Below are 23,793 nucleotides of genomic sequence, written 5' to 3'. Positions count from 1 at the left end.
GAATAACGCCATAAATTTACAATTGTGTATTTGTAAAGTGCTGCTTGTGTATATATACAGCCATAAAAGATAAATGGAATTCGTGTTTTTCATCGTCGATTATTACTTACTGAAAATAAAGAAATTCACGTTATTTACTTACATATTTTTTTTGCTTCGGTCAGACTAAAAATGAGATCGATAATACACACCTATTGAAAGGCACGCAATACTTTGTCGACATTGGAAATGGCTACTGTTTATTTTAATCGTCGTCCAATATGCAAGTAACAAGATTATTTTAATAATATTCTAATATGATAATAACGAAATTCCCGCTAAGATCTTGTAAGCAGTCGTATAACGGATAATACTTTTGCGTTAAATAAATATGTATGAGGGATCGAATATCGAATATCGAGAAAAATCATCAAACTTGACTCAAAAGCAAGTAAGAAAGAAAAAATTTTTCAATAATAAAAAAAGATTAAATGTACATAAAAAACAATGTCTGCAATAATACGTATACGCGATTGCTTTGTCAATAACATAAATTCATATAATTTAATGCATTTGTAAATATAAATAATGTGCATGATCATCATTTTTTTCAAAGGACGCAAACGGAATTTTAGACGTAAAATTACTGCTTGTTGGCAATTTCGAATGTTTAAATACTTATATGATTCATGACAATTGATACCAAACAAGAGTGATAAGACATTCATCCAAATTCATAAATTGCGCCTGAAGTAGAATATTTCACGATAGATTGTGTTGTTGATTGACACATGTTAACTCAGTTAGAGTCGTTGGAAAATGTATGTCTCGTATTATATAATTGAGTATGTTAAACACACGCGAAGCCACGCATATAATTACCAGTTACTTATCGTAATTATGACGGTTTAAATGCTCTAACTTAATTCTGTCCAGAGTAAATCTATTCGATGAGTAGTGAGAAAGGCCATTCTTCGGTTGAAAATAAATTTTTATTCAGCATAGAATAAATTGTAATATATAATTACGCGGTGTATAAAAAGTTATCTCGGTACGTTCGTTAAATTTTAAATGAAGAGAGAGAGAGAGAGAGAGAGAGAGAGAGAGAGAGAGAGAGAGAGATTGTCCTTGTTAAAAGTTTACTCGGATACTTTACACATGCAAAACGGAAGTTGGTTTAGTAAATGACAAGCCTCGTATCTTTAAAATAGAAAACGTTGAAGTGCCATCATCATTCATTCAACCGTAACGCATCGACCATCAGAGGCTATCGTCTTGTGACAAATTAAAATTTCTCTTTTCTTTCCTTTTTCATTCTTTCTTATTTTTTTTTTTTTTTCTTTCATTTTTTCGTAAAGAAACTCTCATTTGTCGCGATTGTAAGTTATACGCATCATAATTAGCAAAGATAATTAACGGGATTAAAGGGAATGAACTATATTTTTTATTTAAAGTGGAAATTCAATCTGACAAAGTAAATTAATACAATTACTCTTTATAATATTAATATAATAATAATAATTCATACACACTTCGCACACTATAAATATATATATTCCAAGTGCCTCTATTCTTTTTTCTAGTCGTTCTTGCTTTGTCAGAGAAATGAAAAATCATTTGCTTCTCACGTTTCGAGGAAAAACTGTATTTTAATTTGAAAAAAGTTATTTCGAATATTGATTAATTATTTAATTACTTTATCTAAATTACATATTTATTTATTACATCATTGCTTGAGCGAAAAAGAAAAATCATTAAATATTTGCAATTTGCTTGTACATTAACTAATAAATTATCTTATATCTCATTATTGTTGTTATTATTAGACATTATTATTCGCAACCAGAATACCCACCTTATTAACATAAGAATACCATTTATTTTTCAATTTCGTTTAACAAAAATTTTATTTACAATATACTTGCACATATTCAAGATCTACTTATTTAAGTATAATCTGATATTGCTTCCTTGTCTACCCACTCATCTTTTACTTCACAATTCACAGTAAATATTTACGATTATTAAAGTTTCGTAGAAGTAAAAGTTTATGTGTAATTAGGAAAATATTGATTTATTATGTATAAATATTTACCGGATAGTAATATCGTAAATATTATGATAAATTTTACATATTTGTTTTGCGCCAGTGACCATTGCTTATTTGCAATTGAATGATAATACTAATGTCCTAATTAATGAAAAAAAAAAAAAATATATCTCGTTCAAATAAAATTTTTTTAATATCCACTATTGTCATGCCATAAATTCACTTTGCCGTAAGCTATTGTACACTGAAGTTTTTTAAATCTCCAAACATATATATATATATATATATATATATATATATATATATATATATATTTATTTATAATTCATCTTAAAAATATTGTTACCCGCACATTACGTTTTAATAACTTTTTGTGCTCGTTTATATTGTACGAGTCACGCTCCGCATTTTTTGAACAAACATCGACACTGTTATAAATTCCCAACGACCTTGGCAAAGAACTTTTCTACATTAAGTATTTTATTAAATTCTAATGTGCCTTCTACACGCGATTAGCATTTGCTTATGCGGTCGATTAAAAATTATAATATTATTTATAGAATTTTGTAATTCCTTGGAATGTAATTAAGAAGCATATTGCACGTCTATATATATATATATATATATATATATATATTAGGATTCCTCTCCTTTTTTGTACGAGCATGCGTTTTCAAAAGTGATAGGTACTTTTCTCTAGGGGGCGAATATTTCCATTCGGATTATGTACTCGTGTCGCCTAACTTTGTGTAAGTAAGTCCGTAGTCTGCCATCTATCTATCTCGCTTGTAAAATTCACGGCTGATGCAGGTATGGTAATTTGACCTACAAAACTTGTCTCCTTGTACAGGTATTATCTATCTACTTATTTGCTACGTTACGTTGTATGATAATTTCAATATTTGATGTTATTTATATGGAAAAAATTTCGTAAGTACTTAATAATCACAGAAACAAGCGACTCGATATTAAGATTATAATTAGACGAGTTAAAAATACAAAAAACTTGTAAGATAATTAATTGCTCATGACGGGCATGTGGAACAGCATTCTTTTTTTAAATAAAATGCTTAGCCCAAGAGTCCATAATTTAACGTTCGTTTGTGATATAATAATATGAATTAATTTCGTCAGTGAATTCAATAGCTTATCTGTCAGCCGTTTTATGTATTTACTATGTAATCAGTTTTATCGAGATAAGAGAGTATTTTAATAAGTATACAATATAATAAGATGCCGATAAGATAAAATAAGGAAAACTCTGTTTTTACAATATTTTTTTAAATAATCGTATATGATACGAAAATACAAATGAATCTTTCGAACAAAAATGTTGATCATTGATAACATTTATATGAATATCGCCTGTATTACTTATTATTACTCATTTACCAGTTTAATATTATCGCAATATTAAATGAAATGTTTTATCTATGTTTTATTCCCAACAATATTGCTATTCGCTGCTCTATCGGCACTTTTCATAAAACTACAACACTGTTACTCGCGAATCAGAAATCAATATAACGAATTTATTGCTACTGACTTAGTGCTTCAAGACAAATTATTATTTTTTTTTATTATTATTTTATCGATTATCTATGAAACGAAGTCGTACTCGAATTAATTGCCAGACAAACAGCCTGGGTAATTAATTTCCAATATTAACTAGGAAATACATTTGTACAACATTAAGACCATTATTTTTTTTTTTTTTTTTTTTTTATTATTATTATTATTTTTTTTTAGTCAAACGATATTAGCGACTGCACAAGCTGACACATTCACGCAAGCCATCCCGTCCATTTTGAAAAAAATCAATTTCAACTTTTACATTTATAGTCGAAAGTTTAACCGCAATTTACGTTCCCGACCCCATAAGTCCAAATTACCACCGGCTTTACCAAATTACCAAATGAGCCCCACGATGAAAGAGCGGTATTGATTGAAGTAGGTGTCTTATTCTCTTGTGCAGAGGAATATGCAGACGGCCTCGATGGCGTGGAACAGCTTTATCCCTCTGGCGCCACCGCCTGGGACCGGACGCACCCATGCCCCTCTCCACCATCATCCGGGCGCGCCTGTAGGTTCGTCCGGACCACAGCAGCCGCAGCCGCAACCCCAACAGCCTCAGCAACAGCAGCAGCAATCCCAATCGCAGCCGCAACAACAGCAAAAGCAGCAGCAACAACACCAGCAACAGCAACAGCAGCAACCTCAACAGCAGCAACAGCAGCAGCAGCAGCAGCAACAAACGAGCCAGAGTCAGCACTCGGTTGTCAGTGTCGCTCAGCAGCAGCGAGAACGCGAGCGCGAGCAGCGTGATCGAGAGGAACGCGAGCACCGGGAACGAGAGCACCAGCTTGCCGCTCAGGTTGCTGCCGAGAGGTCACAGAGGGAGCAACAGGAGGCAAGCGAATACGCGGCTCAGCAGAGTTTGGCCTACCTTCGAGCGGCTGCCGTTCCACAGTCCGCTCAACAGGTCAGTTGTCACTTGACGTTTTCAGCTGAAAGTGGCAAAGTAGGTTACCGCTCACTCTTCCGGATGCCTCCAGCATACGTTTATTCGGCATTACTCTCTAACGGCGTATTTCCGATCGCATTTTCAGATTTCCCGACCGTCGAGCGTCCCAAACAAGGTCGATTATCCACCACCGCCGGCTCATTCGCGCACCTCCAAGTCGACCTCGTCGTCGTCGTCGTCCTCCTCCTCGTCCTCCTCCTCCTCCTCCTCGTCTTCGTCGGTGGCGGCGGCTGCGGCTGTGTCGATGTCCGTCTCGGCTCGGCACGAGCAGCAGCAGCAGCAGCAGCAGCAGCAGCAGCAGCAGCCACAGGTCGTGCATCAGCCCCACCAAAGCCTGCCAAAGGCCGAGCCGAACGTGAGCCTTTTCGGCTACTCGAGCTATCAGCCGAGCGGTGGTTTCGTCCACGACATCAAGGTGAGCAAGTCGACGACGGGCCAGCAATGCAAGCCGGGCGTCGTCGGTCTTGTCGACAGGGATCACCACGTGTCAGCGAGGGGCGACGTACTGCCCAATCCACCGCCTCTGCTCTCCGATCACAAGAGCTCCGTCATCGTGAAGAACGAGGTCAGCAGGGATCAGCATCCGAAGCAGTCGGTGGTCGCGCCCGCACACTCGCCCAGCCCCAAGATGATGTCTTACCTCAATGTTCAGCCCGTCGCCGTAAGTATCGCCAACAGCCAACAACCATTGCTCACGCTTAACGTACTCGGGCAATCCTCGGGTTCGGCACATTACATTCACTTCGCGCTCTCCTTAGTCGACGTACTTTGCCATTCGATGAGCCAAGTCACGACTTTTTTAAGCTCTAGTGCAGAGTCGACGTTTGCTGTTTCAGCGTCCGTCTATATTCAACTATATCGATCACAACGAGTTTTATGTACTATTTTTAATTGCAATGGAAACGAATGTTAAGAGCAAACGTTTACATGAAGCTAGTTGACGGCATTTTATAAAATATCAAGAATTTTCAGCGACAACTTTGTAACAGTAAACTCGGCTAATTGGCTGAAGAATACATTTCGACCTTCGACCGATAATGAAAATTTTCAAGTTTTGTCAAGTATAAATTCAATAGAGTCGCCCGCCGCAACGTCTTATTTTTCTTAATTTTGGGCCGTCACTATTAACAGTTTTGTATAATAGATTGACTGGCTGGCGTCAATCCAATAATTCTTGGGTCGTAAAGTATTGCCGAGCAAAATGGGAACATTATTGCCAACTCGCTAATGCGTTTCTTCGGTTTTGCCCCAACCCCCCAACCGCCGAACCCCTCGCTCTCCGTTCAAACGGCCCGTCAAGCGGCATAGAGCGATCGGTAATAACGGCGCCGATGTCCGACAAATGTCTAACTCGCTCTTTATCTGTATGGATTTCAACAGGTGACGAGCTCGCAGCATAAGTCGCCGTACGAGTGTCGCTCGCCGACGCAAAGTCCCCATGGCCATCATCATCACCACTTGCAGAACGACCTTGCGCAACAGTCCAAACCCGGAAGCCTTATTGGCGCCAGCCCCCAGTCGGGACACCTCAGTCGACCGGGAAGCGCCCACCATCCGACGAGCCTTCAGCATCCGGCCGTTAACCGGCACTCGCCCCACGGCCAGCAGCCCCAACAGGCCCAGCAGCCCCAGCAGCAACAGCAGCAGCAGCAGCAGCAGCAGCATCCGGTATCCCAGGTGCCGCATCCCTCGCCACCGGAACCGAGATACCTGAGCAGGCCCGAGCCCCAGCTCGCCTATCCCCCACATCAAGCCAAAAGCCCTTACTCGGCCTACCCGCATGGACATCATCCTCATCAGCCTAGCGCATCGCCTACCTCGCACTACGCTGCATCGGCTGGATCCAAACCCAAGGTGCGTCTCTCTCCTCGTAGATTCAGCTAGCTCTGTCGAGACTATCATCGATTAGGAAACATTGGAGACGAGAGTTTTTTTTTCTTCTTCTTTATTTTATTCATATCCTTTAAGGAGCAAAAATTTCTATAATGACTCGTGCTTATAGTTACGTATGGTTGCGCAGGTAAGCAGTCCAGCACCGTCGCACATCTACGGTAAGCCGAGCTCGGGAATAATGACGGGGACGCCGGTGTGTCGAGCCTCCGATAGTGGTTCGGGCTCCTTGGGCTCCTCGTCTACGGCCTCCTTGGCTTCCTCGTCCTCGGCCTCCTTGTCCTCGGCTACGAGCTCGTCCTCGGTACCGCTGCCTCTCACCTCGAAAGCTGGAGGCGGCGCTGGACTCCCTGGTCACGGTGCCTCGTCATTCCAGCCGATCGGCCATCATCCGGGCTCGCACTTTGCCCATTTGCCACCGCCGCCGGCTCACTCCAGTCGCAGCCCCTACGATTCGAGGAGCTACGGTAGTCCTCTGGGAGCCTCCAAACTACCGCCTCCACCACCGTCGTTGCACTCCGCCCCTGGCATTGGGTAAGTATCGGCGTCGCTCTTGCATTGCGAGAGCCATTGATGGAAATGACAGAGCGATCGCTTAGCCATTCCTTCATTATGTCCGCGTCTTTATCGCGTGAATTTTCCACAATATGCGTTTGTGCCCCGGGGCGAATTTACCTTCACGTTCACACCGAGTCGCGTCCTTATCCAGTCTCACAACGCAAAACGAAAATTCCATCAAGACACGATGAATCAATATTTCATACATTCGAGGATTAGCAAGAGCTCAACGAGCATGAGCCAACAACATTATTTGTTGTCAGACATTGCTCGAACAGCAAACTTTTATACTGAATAATATCTGTCATTTGGAAACTTTCCTAAAATATATAGAGGGCAGCGCGTAATGGAAGAAGGTTCGTAATCTTCGTTACGTACAAACTTCACTTTAAATTAGCCGTTACGAGGAACTTTACCAGGTGAAACGGAGTTTCAAGGTTTCGCACAAGCAGCAAGCTCTCTGCCATCCAAAATCGTGAGAGACGATGCAATGCTGAGCGCGAGGTCCTCTTGTCACTTTCCAGAAAACTGGCGTCCCCCATGCACCTACTGCCCCCGAGCGCCGCCCTGGCGCCGATCGCGAGGCCACCACCGGGAATCGTACACCCGATCGCTCACCATCAGCACAGTCCCCAGCAGCTCGGGGCCGTGGGCGCCGGGCCCAATAGCTTCCAGACGCAGCCCCTGGATCTCGGCGTGGAGAGGTCCGGCTCGCCCAAGCGCAAGGCGAGCACACCCCAGAGCTGCGACCACGGACAGCAGCCCGTCTCCCTGGAGCTCGCCAAGAAGCGAAGGCTCGACGAAACGACGCAGAACCCCCATCAGCAACAACTGTCGCAGCATCAGCAGTCGCATCAGCAGTCGCACCAACAGTCGCACCAGCAACAGCTGCTGCTGCATCAGCATCAGCATCAGCATCATCAGCAGGTACGGCCGAGGAGATTCGTCGTTCACCGCGTGCAATGTTCGCTTCCTTCGTTACGCCAATAATGCGCCTTAAATGAAACAAGATTTACGGGATACGTCACGTCCTTGTCGTGATTACGCCTGCTTCACGTTCTAAATTTTCTCGTTGATCGCGGTGCACGATGATTGTACGTACAAGTAACTTTGAATTTAAAACAAATGAGGCTCTTATCATCCACGAGTTCAATTTAATCTACCCAATGACAATACGATCATATCGATATCTATCTGCTTGCTTTACATTTTAAGCAAATAATTCAACGAACGCGACATCAATCCCATACCGCCAATATAATAAACTTACGAGCTTCAAATTTTAATTAATCGAATTTCTTATACTTTTAATGCCCGGGAAATCGTTGCAATGTGCCTACCGACGACGTACCTTCTACCCGACCCTCGCATCAACCTACAAATTCCTCTCATTCGGGTTTTATTTTTTCTTACTTTTTTTTTTCTTCCCAAATCAATGCGACGCGATATGAACTCGTGGCAATTCGCACGCGATCGCGTACCGCAAACAAACATATGGCTACGTGTGCACAATGGATCGGGATACGCGTGGAGACGGGAAGACCGGGAACCCGCGAAGAAGGGGAGTCATCCAAGGCTAATCGATCGTGATTACACGGGCAAGGAGGTAAAGTGGCATCAACGGAAAGCAACGCTATCGTTCCTTTCAGACGCAGCCGGCGGTGACGACCGTGCAGACTGCGACGGGCTCCCCGATGCTCGCGAGAGTCAGCGAGCCGAGTCCGCTCATCGCCTCGGCGGCCACCACCATCACCACCGTCGTCAATACGGCGCTGCTCGCGCAATCCAACAGCCAAAGCCAGGTGAGCATTTTGCTTGAATTTTACAACGTGCCCCAGCGTCGTGGTGTCGCCCTGGGCTCTCAAGGTGCGGCTCGACCATTCGTCTGCCATTAACGTCGCATTATGCAAAAAGAAGAAAAAAAAAAGCTACCGATAGTTACCGCGTGGTATTGTAATCGAATTTAGAATGCAAATTAAGCGTTTGATAATTTCCGTATAGAGTGTTCTGTCTACGGTAAATCACAGGCCGTTAAATAAATTGGAAATATTATTGGCAATTCTTATTTCGGCCCAGTAATAACCATGAAAATATCTTTATTATCATTTACGCGCTGGTCCACACCATAATTGATTCGGCATTGATCAATACAAATTCGTGGTATCGATAGAAAATCGTGGTAACGAAACGGCGATATCGTCATAATAATCGGGGAAAGCACGCAAAACTCTGCGTACATTGGTATTGATGCTGCGAGAGGCTGGTGCTTATCCGTCGGCCGATGGCTGTTGAGGTCGTTAAGAAGTTATTGCGAGAGAACGACGGTGTAGTGGCAGTGGTTCGAAGGGAGCCAATATTCTCGTTGCTTCTGTCCTCAGGTGAACGTTCCTTCGGTATCCCCGGCGCCGCGGACGGCGAGCGGAGACGGCTCGGTACGGCCTTCATCGGCCGGGAGCGTCGGATCCCTACCCGGGAATCCGGCGACTCATGGCCCCGGCGCGACCACGGCCTCGCCGGCTCCGAGCCCAGCGCCACCCCCGAGCTCGACGACCCCGGTGAAGGCCGATAGTCCGGCGCCGACACGACCGCCCAGCAGTAGCAGCTACCCCGTGCACAAGCTTAAGAAGGCCTGGCTTCAGCGACACTCGGGCGAGGACGGCACGGAGGACACGACGGGCATCGTCGGCAGCGGCTCCTGCCTCACCCTGCCGCTTAATATCGCTACCAATAAGCAGGCAAACGGCAATGCTGGTGAGCCGATAATCGGGCTGCTTTAGCTCGCCTCAATTATATCAACGAGACAATGTCGATTATGTCTCGAACATTATGTATTAAAAAACAATTTTATTGCCGAGACGATTGCGTTAGAGACTCATTGTGACCGGTGGGGGGGGGGAGATAGTTGAGCCCGAAGCATATGCAATAGCGTTGATTTTGTTGATTTGAACAAAAAATTTTGGGCTGCGGATGTTTGCGCATGCTTACGTTGCTACTTCCCATGCGTCTGGCAATAGATACTTTTGTTGTAAAAGCAACAGATGCAACGGGGCGTTACTCGTTCAGAGAAATCGGTCGGGTCAAAGAAAGCAGTTCTTTAATATTTTCTCCGCTTACGGATAATGATAATATTATTCTGCTATTATATATTAAATAAATTCTTAATTGCTTTCGAGCTTAAACTAATATGCCGCTATAATACTGTGGCCTTTGCTCGATTATTTAAGAGCTAATTAAAGAAATTTCGAATTATTAGTACGGAGTAACAGAGATAAAACCGATGATTCATTTTATTACGTTAAGAATTTAAATGTTCGGGTAATGTAAGGAAATCTTTGTACTATGGGGGAATATCAGGTAGTTCTGCTTAATAGTTAAGCAATTTGTAGATGATATTGTTGGTATGACTAGGCAGAGATAATAAAAGAACATAAATTTGCCCCTTTCTTTATCGTACCCTTTCTTCCTGTTATTCTGATTTTTCTTTCAAAATTATGAAAAAATTTCACCTAGCCGATTAATAATTGAACTTTTGTGAATTTTTTCTTTTCGTTTTTTTTTTTTTTTTTTTTTTTTTACCTTTTTTTGTTTATCAATGCATTTTAATTGAAACACAAAATCGGCAATTGGAAGATCGATAACACGCTGATATTTTTAATGCAGGCAAAGACAAGGACAATAGTGCAAACTCCACGACGGCTCCCGTGACGACCACGACGACGTCCGTTTCCTCATCCTCGTCGGCGGCCTCGACTACGACGTCGTCGACGACGAGTTTGCCCAGTGCCGTGAACTCGATCCACAACATCGGCACCATGGCCGTAAACAGCATCAATAAATCCAAGGTGACGATTAAATCCCGCAAGACACCGGTGAAGGAGTCTGTCAACGGTCACGGAGCGGCCACGGCCACGGCCAACTCGGAGAGCCTCCACGAGGACTCGTCCAATAGTGAGCCCGAGAGGAAGGCGCCACCCAAGCGGAAACCGCCCAAGGTACGCGCATTCATTAGCTTCGTGAACGAGAGACTGAGGAAGATACGCCTCTGCTCTTTCTCCGACCACCTCGCTTATACCCCATCTCTTCTGATTCTTCATCATCTTCATCTTCTTCTATTCTTTTATTTTTCTTACTCTTCTACTCTTCTTTTGAACCTCTATCCGTCTGTCTGTCTGTCTGTTTGGTTGGTTGGTTGGTTGGTTGGTTGGCTATACGCAGAAAAACACCGTTTAGGAGAATAGGACTTTTCGTAAAACATCTGTTTCTCCGACTCCTCCTCGTATCTCTTTAACTGTCCCAGCGATTTGGTGGAGGATCGAAACGCTCGATGCTAATATGTTAACGCTTTAACAGTGATATATATATATATATATATATATATATATATATATATATATATAGAGAGAGAGAGAGAGAGAGAGAGAGAGCGCGCGCTACGCTTTTTCCCCTCAATCAGAAATGAAAATCGCATTTATTCAGCAAACTAGTAGCGATGAGTCATAACTACTTCAATAGATTCATTAGCTTGTATTTATTATTATTATTATTATTATTATTATTATTTTTATTATTATTATTTTTTTTTTTTTTTCGGTAACCTTTACACGGTAAGCTTATTTTTACGAGACTTTGTAAATTTGAGAATGTCATAAATTTATCTTGACTCGTACGGGGAAACGGTTTTTATCTTTTAATTTTTTGATGCGAGAAAAACATCCGATTGTGTGTTTTTGCAGTAAGACAGAGCTCGCTATAAGCTTCATTTACCATCTTCTCAGTACTAACCGTGTTTTACGACTTAAAAATCTTTATTAATGGGATAAGGTATAACCACATCGTTTCTATGTATTTAATGGCCATATTTTTATCATATAATATATTAATGTTTTCGTTGAAACATTCGACTAACTAATCGCAATTCAAATATTATCTTTCAAATTCGAGAATACAATTAACGCGCAAGAGTGGGGAGTGGGGAATTGGGTCCGATAATTTTGTAAATTTATATTATCGTTATTTATGCATGTTTCACACAACGATAAATATATAATCGTGCTCAAGAGTATCGTAGTAAACAAGAAAATAGAAAAATAAGACCGAAGGCATTTATTACGGAATAGTATTTATAGATTGATAAGGTGACGAGATAACTATGTAAATTCAAGAGCTTTGATGAGTATTACATAGTTTTATTCGGATAATCATTATTTTATTATAATCTACGCTATGTTGAGAAACTAATTGTGTATCTTACATAAATCTAAATTTTTCGATATTGCAGTTAAGCTATTCAATAATGTCAATATATTAAGATTACCACCAATTTTTCAATGCGGAGGAAAATAATTTAGTATTAATTCTCGCAACTCCCTCAGATTATATTTATAATATTTCACTCAAGAACTTCCAGGGTATAGCTTAATTTTTAATACACACTATAGGTTTTTCTGCGTATGGTTTTGCTTCTTCTTTTCATTTGTTATGCTCTTTTGCGCACATTTTACGGACAATTTATAGGCTTTTTTTTTTTTTTAATTTTTTTTTTTAATTTTTTTTTTATTTTTTTTTTTTATTTTTTTTTTTTTATTTCTTAATAGCTTATTTCGCTAATAATTATCCGTTTAAAATATGTAATGTAATAAATAAAATATTTTATTTAATTACTCACTATATAATATATAGACGACAGTTTTGTTAGATGGGAAAATAATATTTGAATGCCTGTATGTATTAGTGAAGCTTTGGTATTCAATAGAAGTTTCAAATATTCTTTTAACAACATTGCAAAGTAATATAATTCGTGAGTATCTTTGACGGGGCACTAAATTTTGTTAAAAAATTTCCATTATAATTAAGGGTATGTCGTTATGATCGAGAAATCTGGTAGGCAAAGACATTTTAAAAATAATCAAGACAATAATTTTATCGACTAATTTAATGATTAAATGAGTTGATTAATAACAACTATAAATTTTCTTATACATAAATTTTAAACGGATTTTTATTAGCTATTATAAATATGACCATGTCATTATTAAAAATTTATGGCCACACATTTTTACATCGACTAAAATTATATATATATATACATATATGTATTTATTTTTTTTTTTTTGTTTTTTTTTTTTTTTTTTGTTTTTAATGTATTTTATCGCCGCGTTTTATATTTTAAAGGCTAAATTGTAAATACGGTTTTGCTTAAGCTCACAGTAGCAGATTCGATAATTATTAAAAATTTTGCGTATTCATCAACTTTATTTAATTTTATTATCTTCTTCAATGACATTTTAATGATTATGGCATTGATTTTGCGAATGAATTTTTATACTTCAATATGGCGGATAAACCTTAGCTGTATTAAAGAGCATCGAATTCGACATTTTCCTTATAACATCCGATAATTTCTTTTTTTTTTTTTTTTTTTTTTTTTTTCCAAACATATTTAATTATTTTATCCACTTATAACGCATAACTGCATCACAAACGCTTTTACTGTAGAGAGTTTAGTGTAAGTGTGAATAATGTATAAAACTTGGTTGACCTCTCGAACACTTTAGGTATTTACAAGCAAAGAAGATATGCTTAGCACTTCTTTAATTCCTATATTTGGGCGTATACATAGAATGTTAAGAAAGATAAGGTGATATATCCTAGAGATTTTTTCATTATCACATGTAAGTTAGACGTAACCAGAATTTGCGAACTATAATTGCGACAATATCGACGGCCAGATTATTATTTATAATGGACGATATTTGTTTTCATTTCACGACGAGTAAATTACGTAGCATAATTACGTGCGAATAATAAATATGCGAAAATTCCCGGAATCCCGTAAAAATAGATATAAATTGAAAATTCAACAAACGTGCTCTTTATCAATGATATATATATATATATATTAAAGGACACGTTGTGATTCTGAAACTGATCTCATTCGCATTAAAAAATAAGCCAATATTGCTAACATTATGATAATCCAATTTTATCATATGAAATATCTCATTTGTAGTATTAGAGAGCAGCAATTATTACGTTAATTATGACTTTTCTAAAGTTTTTATTGTTATAAAACGAGACTAATATAAAATTGTAAATATTATAAATTCGCGTAAGCGGCATGTAACAGAGCGTTCGAACGATTAATCAGAGAAGATTATATGTCATTGCCAAAAAGTTAAAAAGCGTGAAATGAGAGAGAGAGAGAGAGAGAGAGAGAGAGAGAGAGAGAGAGTGTGTGAAATGAAAGAGTGAGAGAGGGAGGAGAGAAAAGAAGAAGAAATAGTTTTTAAACGTAGTATTAGAAGTAATTAAATTAAATAGAAAAGTCAATAAGTTATATTTTTATTTACAACTTTACATACCCATTTAGTAAGCAAGTATTGTTTGAAAGTCAAATACATTTTCATTGATGAGAGAGAGAGAGAGAGAGAGAGAGAGAGGAGGGAAGGAGGGAGAGAGAGAGAGAGAGAGAGAGAGAGGAGGAGGAGGAGGAGGAGAATGTAGCTTATGTAACCTCCGGATTGTCTAAAAATTATCATTAAACGATATTGTATTAAGAAAAGAAAAAAAAATGGACGAATGCAAGCCCTTGTGAATGTTCGGAATAATGAGAAATTTTGAATTTAGCGCGCTTGGCCGTAGGCATAGAGCGCCGCCAAGCGTCGATCACCTTTCACGAGGAAGTTGGTACGCCATTGCGATTACACATTTTGTCGCGTCTCCCCAATTCGGCGTCGTTATAAATTTGTTCCTCGTTTTGATTTAACTACCCCGAAGTTGATTTCGCCCCCTTTTAAAAGAGCCAGGGAAAGAAACATTTTTTTTTTTTTTTTTTTTTTTTTTTTTACAACGCGAGTGAGAAGAATTACGTGTGCCTTAAGATATCGATGGAAGATATTCTCCTCGTTAATTTGGTAGGTTCGCTATTATATTGTGGTATGATAAATGAAATATAACCTAAAAGTGCGTCACATGGCATCAATATCTGGCTGCTATTAAATAAAACGGCAATTATTTATTATTGTAGTGACAGTGTAAACATCGTCGCCCGATGATTAGAATGTGTGCTTTTTGGCGGAAATGGAAATATCTTTATTCGATTGTTAGCTGCTCGAACAAGCCGAAGAATTGCAACGAGATTATTAATGGTGATTGCATAAGAATCGTAGGGTAAAGGGTCGCGTCCCTTTTATAAAAATGCGTTATATAAGTGCCCTGATAAAAAGGATTTTCACACATTGTAAGCAATAAGATGGAAATAAAATTGTTTAGCGAAATTAATACGAAAAAAATTTGTACAGCGTCATTATTGTTTACTGTTTACATTACATAAATTCGAAATTTGCATCATTCAAAGAATGGAATACAGTTTGTTTATTTTTTAAGATTGCAGGTTATTGTTTATATTTAATTTAGATCACGATCACTTGTAATGTCTGAATATATAAACAAGCAAAAGAAAATAAACAAGTTGAAAGATAGTTAATTCCCACAACAAGAGTCGTTTTCTTTGTTTGTTTGTTTTTTTTTTTTTTTTAAATTTTTTTATTTTATTTTATTCTCTATTATTATTTTATTCTCTATTATAATATTGAGTCTTTTATAAAATGAATTGTGCTTGATTAGTGTGATATGCCAATTGGTTGAAAAAAATTGAGAATTGTGATGGCAATTTGATAATCTGTTATTTTGTAAAAGAATGAAAAGTTGGAATTGTTGGTGCATTGTAGATAAATTTGTTAATCATTTGGTGGCATTCTTAATGTGATAAGTAAAACGTAAATGAGCAATAATTGATTGCAATGTTACGAAAAAAATTTTTTTTTTCTTTCCTCTTCTTTTTTTGTCTCTCTTTAATCTTTGTACACGCAATACTCGCTGCATATACAAAATTGAAGTTTAAAAGAACCTAAAAAGTCTGATTATACATACTACATTGAGGCTTAATAAACAAGAGGTATAAAAATAATGTTCAAATTGTTCTAAAAGCTATTGTTTATGATTTAATGAGCCGCCGCACTAATGTCAGATAGATTTAGTTTTTGAATTAATTGTTTGAAATTTGATTACGCATTGTGATTGTTGGTTGTCAAAAAAAAAACAAAAAAAAACCGCAATATGTGAATGCGGTTGAGAAAAGAAAAGTTCACTGTCACTATTTGATACGATTGATGCAAAGAATTATTAGGCAATTACATACATTAGCGAGAGCATTTTATGAACTATTGTACGGAGAATCGATGGAATTACGGAAGTACTGGCGCTGTTGTAACCTCTATCCTGTATAATTGATATCAAGTATCCGAAGTTCTCGTTACAAATGAGCAGGAAACGACTCGCGATAGCTCATGTTACGGGTTCGGGAGGGGGAGTTGAACAGTGTGGGGTGATCTGGTACTGGGAGAGGGAAATAGAAATTGAGTGAGAGAGGAGGTGGTGAACTGGCTGACTACTATAAATAATCTATGTCTGTGTGGTAGGTAAAGCGAAAGAAGGGAGCCGCCTGGAAACAGCAAACGGCCGTCCAGGAGCAGCGCCGGAGAAAGAAACAGAAGCAGGGTAGAGGAGGCGCAGCCGTCGGTAGCGAGTCCAGTAACGAGAGCGAGGCTGGATCAGTGAGCGACTCCAGCGAACAGCGATTCCCCGCTCGAGCCGTCATGCAAATATCCACGATTGATACCTACAAAGCCTCGGGAAACGGTTAGTTGACGTGTAGCAAACTAAAAACCAAACAAAAAAACAAACATTCCATTATAAGTTGCTGTCGTCGGGTGAGCTATGTTCACTTGCACGGTTAGGGTAACAGTCGAGAGAAATGAAAACAATGTCGCGCTGGTGTTTATTTTGCGTTCTGTGAATGGAAGAAAAAATCTCTAGGAGACTCGCGTTCGATGTCTTGTTAAGAGTTTATGGTTCTGTGCTTTTTTTTGTTTTTTTTTTGTTTTTTTTTTGTTTTATTTTTTTTTTTTGTTTAATCATTAACCTTTCTTCTTCCCTGAAGTACCCTAGTAAATATCACAGCCAATTGCGGTGTCATTCTGCATATACTTGGAAAATGTTTATTTTTTCTTCTCTTTATTTCTCAACTACCTTACACCATCATTCAACATACTTTTCAAATAACCATTGTTTATGTATATCTGTTATTCTCAAAATTAACCTACAGACATACATCTATTAAAATCTCTGGGAATAGGAGTTCAACAGTATGGTGTATCCAACCGAGGCAGATGAATGATATAAATAATTACCTATTCTCTAGTTAAAAGTTCATTCTTGAAATTTGATTCGGAATTCAAATTTCAGATGCTACAAATAATGATTAGAAACTATCAATCTTGACTACGCTTATTCCAATCATAATGCATAAACTAATGCTTAAAACTATTCCATTTGCCTATAATTTAATAATATTGAGAGGCAACTTATTTAGTTGATTGTTGATTGAAATAAAATTTTGCATGCACGCAATTTTAACAATTTTTCTCAAACGAGTATACGTTCAAACTCACTTTTTAACCAAGTGATTTGGTAGTATAAAGTTATAAAGTCAATTGCCATCGAATATATCTATCTGTGTTTATTATACTTGCCCTACTGTCTGTAATATAAAAAATTTCTTATTTTAATATTACAGGGAATAAAAAGGTCCCTAAAAAACGAGGAAGAAAACCAAGGACCACAAAAGATATTAAAACAAAAGAGGAAGAAGAAGAAGAAGAAGAAGACTATCAACCTCGTCAAAAAAAAAAGCGAATAGATAGTAGCAAGTCTAGTGGTGTTAGTAATAAGAGCAAAAAGAGAAGAAATAATCGAATCAGTACAATGGAAGACAAGCCTGATGAAGAGAAATTGATAAAAACAGGTCAAAGCTGGATACAGGATGATTTATGCATACGTTACACATGCACAAGAATATCCAAGTGTCGAGAATGCAGATTAACCCCCAACCAGCGAGACAAAATTTGTTCCGTTAGAAGTATAACTGTTTTCTGTAGATTTTACGCTTTCCGAAGGATGCAATATACCAAGTCTGGAACGCTTGTTATGGCAGGCTTCAATGACCCTTACATAGACGCCGACGAAGTGAGCATTTCTAAATTATTTAATTACTTTAATTTTCCATTCGCGATTGCTTGGTTCCTTGATTATCCGCATTGTTGTGTCATTAGAAGTTTTCTGCGACAATAATGTTATTTTAACTTACATTAACTTAACAGTAATTGAATCGTATAAATTGCAGTTAATTTAATGTAATGCCAATTTTGATCTGTAAAAGTTTTCATTTGTATTTAAGTGGATGGAGTATACCCACGCTTTATGCCTAGGTGCTTGCACCCGATTCAGACGTTTCGATAAAAAATAATTGGATCGTTTTTTATAAATCCTATTTCCAGAATGATATACAACTTTGGCTACCAGGAAAAGACAACAGATTAATAAAACGAGATAAGTACACGGAAGAAACACAAAAGGATGGTAAAAAGGATTGGGATAAATCGGATTTTGATATTGAATTGGCATATCAAATTATTAGACAAGTAGGAGACCAATTTTGTGATCTTATACATCAAGAGAAGAGCGTGGTCGAAGAGCATTTAGCTAGAGGTAATTACAAAATTATCTCTCATACGTTTCTGGATTCATATGGAAATATTATCTACAACGATATCTTTAAAGACATAGTATATATATATATATATATATATATATTTGTTGTTGTTGTTGCACCTTTTCTTATCTTTCCTATGTGAAGCATTTAATATGTAAATGCAATTTAATATCACTGAAATCCAATGTGTTACCGTGACTAACAACATGATTCTCTTTCTCATATTCGTCGCAGTGGGTTCGGATCTCGGAGAGCAGCCGGTAATTTGGAAGCGAGTCGTTAAAGGAGTCCGAGAAATGTGCGATCTCTGTGATACAACGCTGTTCAACTATCATTGGACCTGCGGCAAGTGCGGCTTCGTTGTTTGCATAGATTGTTACGAGGTAAATTAATATTGATACTTTCATTGCTCTTAAATTAAATTAAAGTCGTGTAATTATTCTCCACGTACACTATAATTTCTGAATAAGCAGCAACCGATTACATCATAGCCTCACCTATAATCCATTATTTCATTATGTGATGTTGATATTAAAATTATGAGAAAAAAAAACAAACAAACCAACCAACCAACCAACCAACCAACAAATAAAGAAATACATATGAAGCGAGTATCGTAGTAGCATTTTTAAACTCGTGTAAAATACCAGTGTAAAATACGTATGTAGTAAATATAAATAAATTCAACATCGAAAACGGTGTGAAATGCCCGATAAATTGCCGACGAAGGCCATTCGAATCCCTTTACCAGCCCTGCTTACTCTTAGCCGAGGACGACGACGATGACGAGAAATTCATCCCCTCACCTCCCTATTCATTAATGCTTCAGGCTCGTAAAAATAAAACGGTCGTGTGGGCGGAGAGCGGCAAGGGTCGGGACAAGTACGCCTGGCTCCTATGTGCGAATCGACAGACCCATGTGCCCGAGCAACTCCTGCTCACTCAAATCATTCCGGCCGACTGCCTCATACAAATCGATCAACGCCTCCACGAGTGCAGAAGCGAGTGGGGCATCGCCAAGCACTGCAGCTGCGATTTGGCGGTCAAGCCAACTAACGAGAACCTGAGAAGCCTGATCAAGGGCGACCTCGTGTCCGTGATGAACGGCAACGCGCAGCAAGAGATCAAGGTTAGCACACCAATGCAAAATGTCCGTTTTCCAAGCGCCAAACTCATCTATTTATTTACGAGGTGCTTGCGCATCGCTTCGATTAGGCACTCGACGCATCATAGCTAATTGATAAAACGCCAAGTCAACTTAAACGCAAAGTTTTCATAAATATAACGCCATCCATAATGATAACGTGTAAATCATCTCGATTTTTAAATAAATAAAGTAAGTGCAATCGATTGGAGGATGCACGGAATTTTTATACCACTTATTGGCAAAATCGCTCTTCACTAAAATGATGAATTTTTATTTAAACAATAAATGAACGATCGTGATTATGTAATCATGAGCTTTTTAACTCTGAGTCAGGCGTGTTTAAAAGTCCCCCCCGCCGACCCCTTAAATTGGACAAAAAAAATTAACTCCCCTCACCGGGGCATTATCGTAGCAGGAGAAGCAGAGGAAGAAGGACGGCGGAGGTAGCAGCAATTCGAGCGAGAGTGGCAGCAATGGCCGAACGAACGGGGATGAGAAGAATTCGCCCCTCAGTTGGCTCGCGGACGTCGCCCTACAGAATCAGGATAAGAACGAGAGCGACACGGACTCGGACTCGGACGAGGACCAGGACGGCAATCACTCCACCCTCCGGGAGCTTCTCATACGGCCATCTCACAAGCCCAACGGCAGTGGCTCCAGGTCCAATTCGCCGGACAGCGGTGGGACGAATAACGCGACGACGGGCGACGGTGCCGCTTCCGGAGCCAATGCCAACGATTCCACCCTCGCCAGCACCAATAGCAGCCAAAATAGCCTCGCCAAAGCCGGCAAAAAGTCAAAAATGGACACGCTCAACGAGGTCATAAGCAGTGTCATCGAGCACAGCGTCAAGGTAACGTCTCGCCTTATTATTATTAACGGTTCGTTGTCGCATTATCGCGATGTATGTCGTTGATGAATAGCGTTGAGCTCCGTAATAAAATAAGCTCGAATAACCTTTTGAATGGCTGAATTTGCAGAAGGAGGAAGAGGCGGGAATGGACGACGAGAAGCCCCGCGAACTCAAGCATTTTGTGCGCCGATACAAGTGCCCACAGCGCGGTCGCGATCCACTGCCAATCAGGATAATGACACTGACCGAGAGCAAGATTCTGTATCCGGAGGTGCCGCACTCGTGGCTCTGCGACGGCAAGCTCCTACGGCTCCAGGATCCCAACAATCCCAAGAATTACAGGATATTCCAGGACCAATGGAAACGCGGTCAGCCGGTCATTGTGTCGGACGTGCACAAGCACCTGGACAAGGACCTCTGGCATCCCGACAGCTTCTCCAAGGACTTTGGCGACCAGAAGAACGACCTCGTTAACTGCATGACCGGTAATCTCGTGCCTAAGCAGCCAATGTGGAAGTTCTGGGAGGGCTTCGAGCACTCGTCCAAGCGCCTTAAGGACGAGCAGGGTAACGCGATGCTACTCAAGCTCAAAGACTGGCCGTCGAGGGGCGACTTTGCCGACATTCTGCCGGCGAGGTTCGCCGACCTCATGAAGTGCGTGCCCCTCTCGGAGTACACGCACAGGTACGGCAGGCTCAACCTCACCAGCAGGCTGCCGGATACTTTTACCAGGCCGGACCTCGGACCCAAAATGTACAATGCGTACGGCTCGGCCCTTTACCCGGACAAGGGCACCACCAACCTACACCTCGACGTGTCCGACGCGGTCAATGTCATGGTCTACGTCGGCATATCCAAGGACGGCGACAGGGACGAGCACGTGAAAGAGGCACTCAAGGCGATCGATGAGGCAGGCTGTGATATACTTACGCGGAGGCGCGTCCGCGAGAAGGGCGAGATCCCCGGGGCGCTCTGGCACATATACGCGGCGCGCGACGCCGACAAAATCCGTGACATGCTGAACGCCGTGGCCCTGGAGAAGGGCGCGAGGCTCGAGCCGCACCACGATCCTATCCACGATCAAAGCTTCTACCTGGATGGACCGCTGCGCGAGCGACTCTACCGCGATTACGCCGTCGAAGGGTGAGTTATTTGGCAAAGCCTTGGCATTTTTATTGATGGCGTGGCGGGGAGGGGGCGCTGGCGAGGGACGGCGAGGGGCAGGCTTGAGCGAGCGAGACGGCTGAGGAGATGAGAAACGATACTCTGGGATGCCAAGAGACGTTAGTTCCGACACGTTCCACGCTCTCACGACAAAATCTAGAGCTTTTAAGACTTTGTCGTCGTCTCTGCTGCTTTAATTATACGATGACAAATGTCTAATAAAAGTTTATTATTTAAAAATCGGATTTAAAGATTTATCATTGTCTCTTATCTGCCCGCAACAATTTAATAAACCGTACAACATTTAATTGTTAATATCAAGTTTTCAAACTATTTCAATCAAAAGTCCGTAGATCAGACTCTTACCTAGAATTTTATTGCCCCCCCCCCCAATTAAATTTTGTTAATATATTATTTGCAGTGTAAAGCTAAGTGTGATTATACACCATTTCTATTTATTAAAAAGTTATCGTTAAAATGAAATTCTTCTTTCCAAATACATTTGTAAAATCAAAATTTTTTTAAAACTTTGCTATTTTTTTTACTCATCGCTCTCCTCCAATTCTCACATTGGACATTTTGAAAAAGAAATTTCTTTCCAAATTTTTCCGATTTTCACGCGCTTGATATGAAAGAAGGTTGTCACGTCTATAAAGTATTATAAATAAAAGTTTTGTAAATAAAAACTTTCCAACTTTTCATTCTATTTAAGATCTATCGATCGTAAAACTTTATAGACTTGAATTGACTCGGCACATATTCAAAATTTATACAAAATATCCCTAATGCAATATTTAAATGATTCTTGGAACATTAATTTCTTCAAGACATATTACCGAAATTTCATTCCATTATATTATTTATATACGTTTAATATGCACTTAAACGCCTAAATCTAATATAAATAAGTAAGAAAAGGCTGACTTTTGCGCCTTGGTTTACGTAATTTTAAAGCGATTTATGTTCGACGATTGAATTGGAATTTGAATTCGAGCAAAGCAAATGATGCCTCGAATTTTCACAATGGAAGCTTCTTTATAATTCTTGTGCTGATGAAACTTGGAAAATCCACAGGTACGCAATAGTCCAGTGCCTGGGTGACGCCGTGTTCGTGCCTGCGGGCGCGCCCCACCAGGTGCGAAATCTCCACAACTGCATAAAGGTCGCGGAGGACTTTGTCTCACCCGAGAACATATCCCACTGCTTTCACCTTACGCAGGAGTTCCGCGCCCTCTCCGACACTCACACGAACCACGAGGACAAGCTCCAGATCAAGAACATCATTTACCATGCGGTCAAGGACTCGCTCACGGCTCTCGACACCGTAAAGGAAGAAACTCTTGCGAGGATAAAGAGCGAGAAGTCGGGCTCCGGAGTAACAACCGCAGCCGCGGTCGCCGCGGCTGGCGCTGCGGCAGCAGCAGTAGCAGCAACAGCAGTAACAGTAGCCGAGGCCAAATCGACGAAGCTCAAGCCCGAGAAGAGCGACGGCACGTAATGTCGTATGTCGGCGAGTCTCCTCACGGGCGAGACAGCAACACTGGTCAAAAGCAAGCGTGCGGCTACGCGAATCCGTTGACGGGATTGTCGACTGACCCCATCCTTGGCCCCACGCACAACACGTCCACAGTACATAACACGCAACAACACACAGCACACAAAAAACAGAGCGAATAAACGAGAAGGTGCAGCCACAAATACGAACACGGAGAGAGAGAGAGAGAGAGAGAGAGAGAGAGAGAGAGAGAGAGAGAGAGAGAGAAACAACGAAAGCACCAGACGACACTACACCATACCCCACACCACACCACCTCACCCCACCTCACCCCACCTTCTAATCATAACCTTGTGATATATATATTGTATTCGATTCGTTGATCGAGAACCGACGTATGGTCGCGTTGTCACGCGACCGGTGATGAACAGGCGGTCGCGCACGCGACACCACAACCATTGTGATATATATAAAGAGGACATTTGCAAGAGGGACAGACACAACCTTGGTATCGACACGACG

General features: G+C 40.3%; 2 protein-coding genes across 2 annotated transcripts in view; both read left to right on the top strand.

Annotated features, from left to right (window-relative positions):
* The window catches only part of LOC105368369 (myb-like protein Q), a 51,038-nt gene extending 41,260 nt beyond the window's left edge, over positions 1-9,778 (top strand). Inside the window, exons 4-11 of the mRNA XM_011507375.1 lie at positions 3,984-4,225; positions 4,313-4,550; positions 4,639-5,214; positions 5,934-6,407; positions 6,574-6,977; positions 7,454-7,928; positions 8,651-8,803; positions 9,380-9,778. Coding sequence (XP_011505677.1) covers positions 3,984-4,225; positions 4,313-4,550; positions 4,639-5,214; positions 5,934-6,407; positions 6,574-6,977; positions 7,454-7,928; positions 8,651-8,803; positions 9,380-9,778 — 2,961 coding nt within the window. The remainder of the gene's footprint in view (positions 1-3,983; positions 4,226-4,312; positions 4,551-4,638; positions 5,215-5,933; positions 6,408-6,573; positions 6,978-7,453; positions 7,929-8,650; positions 8,804-9,379) is intronic.
* An 858-nt stretch (positions 9,779-10,636) lies between these two features.
* Kdm3 (Lysine demethylase 3) lies at positions 10,637-23,468 on the top strand. Its single transcript, XM_011507374.1, has 9 exons — positions 10,637-10,993; positions 16,481-16,700; positions 17,638-18,086; positions 18,398-18,608; positions 18,847-18,995; positions 19,442-19,741; positions 20,172-20,612; positions 20,740-21,755; positions 22,851-23,468. Exons 1-9 carry the CDS (start codon positions 10,814-10,816, stop codon positions 23,272-23,274), a joined length of 3,390 nt encoding a protein of 1,129 aa, XP_011505676.1. The 5' UTR covers positions 10,637-10,813; the 3' UTR covers positions 23,275-23,468.
* Positions 23,469-23,793: the final 325 nt, after the last annotated feature.

Source organism: Ceratosolen solmsi, unplaced genomic scaffold (assembly GCF_000503995.2).
Source record: "Ceratosolen solmsi marchali unplaced genomic scaffold, CerSol_1.0 scaffold6, whole genome shotgun sequence".
In the NCBI taxonomy this organism is placed as follows: Eukaryota; Metazoa; Arthropoda; class Insecta; order Hymenoptera; family Agaonidae; genus Ceratosolen; species Ceratosolen solmsi.
The sequence above is the reverse complement of the archived record's forward strand: the minus strand, read 5'-3'. Positions and strand labels throughout refer to the sequence as shown.

What these genes read in the sequence shown, in the direction of transcription:
- Kdm3 (XM_011507374.1), top strand. Translation starts at nt 10,814, where the DNA reads ATGGCCGTAAACAGCATCAATAAATCCAAGGTGACGATTAAATCCCGC. An exon ending in ACGCGCAGCAAGAGATCAAG is followed by an intron (nt 19,742 to 20,171) that starts GTTAGCACACCA and finishes GCATTATCGTAG; the next exon opens with CAGGAGAAGCAGAGGAAGAA. An exon ending in TCATCGAGCACAGCGTCAAG is followed by an intron (nt 20,613 to 20,739) that starts GTAACGTCTCGC and finishes CTGAATTTGCAG; the next exon opens with AAGGAGGAAGAGGCGGGAAT.